Source organism: Amaranthus tricolor, chromosome 3 (genome assembly GCF_026212465.1).
Source record: "Amaranthus tricolor cultivar Red isolate AtriRed21 chromosome 3, ASM2621246v1, whole genome shotgun sequence".
Lineage (NCBI taxonomy): Eukaryota > Viridiplantae > Streptophyta > Magnoliopsida > Caryophyllales > Amaranthaceae > Amaranthus > Amaranthus tricolor.
Window position 1 is genome coordinate 28,223,304 of NC_080049.1, and position 5,581 is coordinate 28,228,884.

The 5,581-nt window shown below is 34.0% G+C and overlaps 3 protein-coding genes across 4 annotated transcripts in view; 2 read left to right on the forward strand and 1 right to left on the reverse strand.

Annotated features, from left to right (window-relative positions):
* Positions 1-234: 234 nt before the first annotated feature.
* Positions 235-2,119, forward strand: LOC130808524 (two-component response regulator ARR11-like). Its single transcript, XM_057673989.1, has 3 exons — positions 235-462; positions 1,727-1,872; positions 2,003-2,119. The coding sequence occupies exons 1-3, from the start codon at positions 330-332 to the stop codon at positions 2,117-2,119; spliced, it is 396 nt and encodes a 131-aa protein (XP_057529972.1). The 5' UTR covers positions 235-329.
* LOC130807939 (uncharacterized) lies at positions 2,107-3,831 on the forward strand. The gene is made up of 3 exons (XM_057673347.1): positions 2,107-2,421; positions 3,155-3,449; positions 3,539-3,831. The coding sequence occupies exons 1-3, from the start codon at positions 2,164-2,166 to the stop codon at positions 3,685-3,687; spliced, it is 702 nt and encodes a 233-aa protein (XP_057529330.1). The 5' UTR covers positions 2,107-2,163; the 3' UTR covers positions 3,688-3,831.
* The window catches only part of LOC130807938 (amino-acid permease BAT1 homolog), a 7,684-nt gene continuing 5,138 nt past the window's right edge, over positions 3,036-5,581 (reverse strand). The window contains exons 6-9 of one of the 2 annotated variants that reach the window (XM_057673345.1): positions 5,432-5,581; positions 5,017-5,146; positions 4,576-4,915; positions 3,036-3,113 (exon numbers count right to left, since the gene is read on the reverse strand). The exon at positions 5,432-5,581 is cut by the window's right edge and continues 140 nt beyond it. In XM_057673345.1, coding sequence (XP_057529328.1) covers positions 3,103-3,113; positions 4,576-4,915; positions 5,017-5,146; positions 5,432-5,581 — 631 coding nt within the window. In that variant the 3' untranslated portion in view covers positions 3,036-3,102. Of the gene's footprint in view, positions 3,114-4,567; positions 4,916-5,016; positions 5,147-5,431 lie in introns of those variants that run through there. The other variant, XM_057673346.1, reaches the window with a different exon arrangement.

Genomic DNA, 5,581 nt, shown 5'->3' on the forward strand with positions numbered 1-5,581 from the left:
GCTATTGAAATAATATCCATACATTATCTAAATCTTTGACCATTGTGATTCAGTGGGGGCTCTAGTAAAATAAATTTTAATTTGCCATTTTTTCCAAATTTTCCGCGTGGCATATAATTATTTGACTTAGTTATTACTCTTTTAGTATTAATAATAATAATAATTTTGAAAATTTGCTAAAATATATGAAGGAGCACAAATTAGTTGATTTGTTGTCTTCACTCATGTAATTTTTTCTCCCAAAATTCATCAACAAATTAATTTTGTTTTTTTTTTTTTACCTTCTAAAACAAAATATTAATTTCTACAAATAGTTTGAAAAAATATTGATGGATCAAATGGTAAATGACGGTGAAATGCCAATCCCAAACTATGCGGTGGGCACTCGTATCCTATTGGTCGATTCCGACATGACCTCTCTTTCTCAAACAACTTCAATTCTTGAAGAAACAACTTATCAAGGTTCAAATAAAAACTTTTTCTTTTTATTTACTCTATTACCCTTTTTTATATGAGAATTAAGTGTGTATATAATTCATGTTAATTGACATACTTATATATGGTACTTATATATGGTACTAAATTAATGTTTTATTTAAAATGTGTAATGTATGAGATTTAAACTCGTAATTTTTTATCACGTTAGCTTTTGATAACGTATAATGAAATCAACTCAAATAAAAAACTTAAGCTAATGGTTGAAATTCCATAAGATATTATATACTTTATCAATTATTTTATTACTTTAACAATTACTTATTTGTTTACTTTGCTAGTGTTTCATGCTTATTTTGAACATCAACGATTGTGATCATTAAAATTGATATATTAATTCAGGTAACTGACTCTAATCTTTTGAAATTAAGGCTATGTTAAATAATATATAAAAGAAAGTTTAGTTTCTAGGGGTATGAGCAAAAAATTATTTTTAAAAATCTCAAATTGGTTTTGCATCATGAACTATTTCAATTTTGTATGTTCATTTACGTACACACCTTTCGTTTTATCAATAATATCCTACTCCTAGTCCCTTCATTTTTAAATTAAATCAGTCTATTTTACTTTTTACATAGTGTTTAAATCATATTTTAAACCGTAATATCCCTATATACATTTCATAAACAATTACGGTATAAATTATATATTAGGCTTAAGATGTCATCTATATAAATTTAATTTTAATTGATTTGATGAGATTCATTAAGACTATTTAGTATAATAAAACAATAAAATATCCATTTTAAAAAAATAAGATAAAAAAAACCCCTAAAATCATCGCATAATCAGTGGATTTTGTAATAAATTGTAATCAACAACCATTATCAAGAGATATTATATATCAATATCTAATGATATCAATATATATTTTATGATTGTATAAACAACCACTAGAGCAAGATGTAGCAGTAATTATATTCTACAAAAAATTTATTATTGCGCATGTACACAACAAGACCCGCAAGAGAGGAAAATTAACTGCACACAAACTCAATGACGTTTCTTCCTAAATTCAATTGGAGATAGGAGAAGTAGCCCATCAAGTTTATATGTTATTCAACCTCTCTTTAACTTTCTCTGAATCACATGTGATGTTATTTTTCCAACAATTTAGGCATTTAGTCAAATTCTAACGAGTAAATGTGAGTGTTTCTGATATGTTTACCATAAATTCGATTTGCAAATGATGAATACAAGTAAACTGTTCTAACAAACGTATGTTTTGTAGTTACAAGTACTGCATTCCCGAATGTAGCAATTTCAATGATGCAAGAACGAGCACACGGGTACGATCTAGTCGTTGCTGCAATGAGAATGCGCGGAATGGACTGCCTTACATTCCTCAGAATTGTGAAAACCCTGTCAGACATCCCTGTAGTCTGTATGTTTCGACAAACTTATACTCCCTACTCTTTCGATTCTAGCTTTATTCTTTGATCATAACGACTTTGAGTCTTCAATAAATCGTTGGCAGTGACCTCACATAAAATGGATGAGCAACTAGCAATCAGAACTATACAGCAAGGAGCCTGTCATTTCTTCGAGAAACCGATCAGTAGACAGGATGCTCAGGGGTTATGGCAGTTTGTGTTCAGGAAAGGAAGGAAAAAGTGTAGAATAAATGAGGTTAGAAATGTACAAAACGAGTTGCATCAGGTTGATTCGATGGAAATCTTGAAAGGACAATCGAAAGAAAGTAAGTTCCCTACAAAAGATTTATTATTTTCAAATGAAGTTATAGGGAATCAGGTGAACAATCAGGTAATCCGGAAGAGAAAAAGATCGGTTTATGGTTATGAGCAGACGGAGAAGGATATAGGTAGCACTCCGGAGGCCATTATAGGGATTAGACAGAAGCAAAATGCTAAATCTGTGAAGAATCGTGTCGAGTGGTATCATGAGCTTCATACGCGATTAATGAATGTAAGTAACTTTAGAAAGTAAGTGAAGGTGTTTGTTAATCGGATGCTTCAGTTGACTTGTTTGACCAGTTGGTAGTATTAGTCGTTTTTGTTGGCTGTTAAGCTAGCTGTAAATAGAAATGGTTGGTAAAGTAGTTGATTTAGGCTATTTATAAGAGAAAACGTGAACCAACAAGCCAAAAGCCAGTTTAGGATCATAATTTTCAGGCAAATCTTAAGCAAAGTCATCATTTAGAGGGTAGACGGGAAACAGGCAAGTTTATTCTTACGAATTACAATCCTACGATCTATCCTCTAATCGATCCATAGTAGGATCTCAATTCTAACAACCTTGCTTGTCAGATTATAAAACTTCTATGAAATAAGAAGAGAATAGTCTCAAAAAATGAAGATCTCTTTAAGATATCATTACAATCCCATAAGACGTTACCACGTAAGCTACAATCGACCTAACAAAACCATGTCGAATTAAGATCACCGAACAATCCAATTTTCGAGCTCAAGTTTTCCTTGGTCTTGGAATCAATATACTCATTGTAAGTACTCCATTCAAGAATCAAGAGTGTAGTTCTTAAAAAACTTCAAAATATACAAGTAATTACCGTTCTTCCATGATCTCTTCATCTGTAAAAATTCTCCGATGATTTGAGCTACCCATCTTTAGTATATGTGTTCTCTTGCTCTATACAGAACCTGCACAGAATTTGAAACTTACATAAATTTCCATTTATCAGAGTCCAGTGACTGATCCAAGGCCACACTCAAGAAAATCAGTCAGTAGTACTGGTGCTGGTGCGAGGCAGAGCCATGTTTCGGTTCAAGAACATGCTGGGAAGAGCCAAAGGTTCAACTCAAAGTCACACATCTTCGACAATACGACACTAGACCTTGGGAAATATGTCAATCGGAATTCATTATTAGGCAACATCGGTAACCAATTGGAAGTAAATGAAACGACTGACAAACAATCGTATCTTAAAGGAAGGATTAATCAGATTCGACGTGCATATTGGACTAACAATGAATCAGGTACTACACCGTATTTCATACAGTCATAAGAATTTTCAGAATGCACAAGAAATATTAGCCGTACTGATAATGTAAATCATGCACTACAGTAGGAAAAACAGGTTCTGTAACCAGACATGACAATATGCTTGGAGTTGGAGCTGATGTAAATCGTAGTTCTAGATGTGATGGATCGAGTACGAGCAGCATACTGCAGCGTGCTGCTACTGAGATGACATTTTCTTCGACGAAATGTTAAATTTTTAACTTAACTGATTTTTTTTGGGTTTTACAGATACAGAGTGATTACACAAACAATGATCTCAAGAGCTTGGGCTTTAGCTCAAGCAGTTAACGAGTGAAACCGAAGAGATCGAGATGAAACTAGTATGCACCTGAAGAAAGCTTGAAAAATAATATACATGTCTGTTTGGATCTTTATACAACTCTGTGCACCAAGAAATGTGAAAAACTTTGTTAAATTCTTGACATGTGATCCGGACACTTACAGAAAAGTAATACATGTTAAATATATCGCTTGCGTTTATTGTACAATAAGTTATGATAATTTCATTAGAAACAAGATCCAAACAACCCAATTCTCTTGTAATACATCCTTTGATCTTGATAGAGTATATAACATATTTTGGGGTTACAACCATCAGTTTAAACTTTTGACTGAATTTGTTTTTTGGCATGGTGTCAGAAGTACAACATATGTGCAACATCCATTCTTCGAGCCCAAAAGGCTCTCATGTAAAGGGTATGATAAAGTATATAACATATCACGAGGTTACAACCATAGAGCCCTAATATTGTAGTGTAGGCTACGAACGACATGGTGGAGTCGAAAGGGTTTGTTCAAGAACAACCATTTGTTAGTCTTTACGATGGTGGTAAAGTTGATGATTTCGATTGTATTATTCAAAAAGTTCTTATACATAATGTCTCTACAACTAGTAGAAGAAATTATTTCAAAAGAATGATCTCCCTTGAATTGTAATATGGTGTGAAATAGTATTTACATCCAGGTGTGATAAGATGACATAAATTGTAAATGAGGTGAACAATCATATGAAGTTACTCGGGTATGAGAGTTAAGAGTACATCAAAATTTAATGATCTATAAAAGAGATAATTTAATTACCTATGTTTGTAATAGGACCTTTGAACCAATGCCTCGCTCTTAAAATCCAAGAAGACACCGTCAGGATCAATAGGCCACCGACAGCCACAGGTGTATAATTAAGAGTCTCCCCGGTAACTGGATACGCAACAGGCAATGAGAACAAGATAGAAATGGTGATGACCCAGAGCACGGCAACCCAACCTACAAAAATCCCATATCGGCCTAGATTGAAAGGCCCTGGGACGAATGTATTGCGAGCCAAGGTGACTCTGAACAAGATAGGCAAGGCATATGCTATGTATAATCCGATTGTCGCTATAGATACCATCGCTTGAAAAGCCACCAGACTTCCGAGTGACTGACAAAGGAGAAGATATAACTAGTGAGATATATCAAAACAACAATAATGCCGAAGCCTTAATCCCAAAAATATGGGGTCAGATAGAGACAAGGGCTTACCGTCAGTGCCATGCAGAATGAGATGAAAGCAGACATCCAAACGGCATTGATAGGAACCTCGTTTTGATTCACTTTATGCCAAATCGATGAGAATGGCATTGCACCATCTCTGGAGAATGCATAAGCCATCCTGTGTGGATATATTCATTACTTCATTAGATTTCATGTTTCTTCAACTTTGAACAAACAAATACTGATAAATTTGTTATTGGGTTTGTACACAACAAGACCCACATAAGAATAGAGTTGACTGCACAAGAACCTAGATGAGATTCCATCCTAAAACCAATTGGTATTAGGATTAGCCCATCAAGTACATATGTTAGCCAACCTCTCTCTAACTCTTCGATGTGGGATCACATGTGGGTTATTTTCCAACAAATACAAGATTCGGATGATCCAGGTGAGTGTATACCTAGAATTGCTGGTAACTGAACTCATGCCACAAAAGAATATAGCCACAGCTACAACACAACAGCAAATTATTCCTCCGATGCCATTTCCATATCTACTCTTGAATGCTTGGTAAAAAACTTGAGCTATGGCATAACCACCAGCATCATTT

Coding starts and splice junctions, on each gene's coding strand:
- LOC130808524 (XM_057673989.1), top strand. CDS start 330: ATGGATCAAATGGTAAATGACGGTGAAATGCCAATCCCAAACTATGCG. Junction 463..1,726: donor TGAAGAAACAACTTATCAAG/GTTCAAATAAAA, acceptor TATGTTTTGTAG/TTACAAGTACTGCATTCCCG. Junction 1,873..2,002: donor AAACCCTGTCAGACATCCCT/GTAGTCTGTATG, acceptor ATGAGCAACTAG/CAATCAGAACTATACAGCAA.
- LOC130807939 (XM_057673347.1), top strand. CDS start 2,164: ATGGAAATCTTGAAAGGACAATCGAAAGAAAGTAAGTTCCCTACAAAA. Junction 2,422..3,154: donor TTCATACGCGATTAATGAAT/GTAAGTAACTTT, acceptor TCCATTTATCAG/AGTCCAGTGACTGATCCAAG. Junction 3,450..3,538: donor TTGGACTAACAATGAATCAG/GTACTACACCGT, acceptor CATGCACTACAG/TAGGAAAAACAGGTTCTGTA.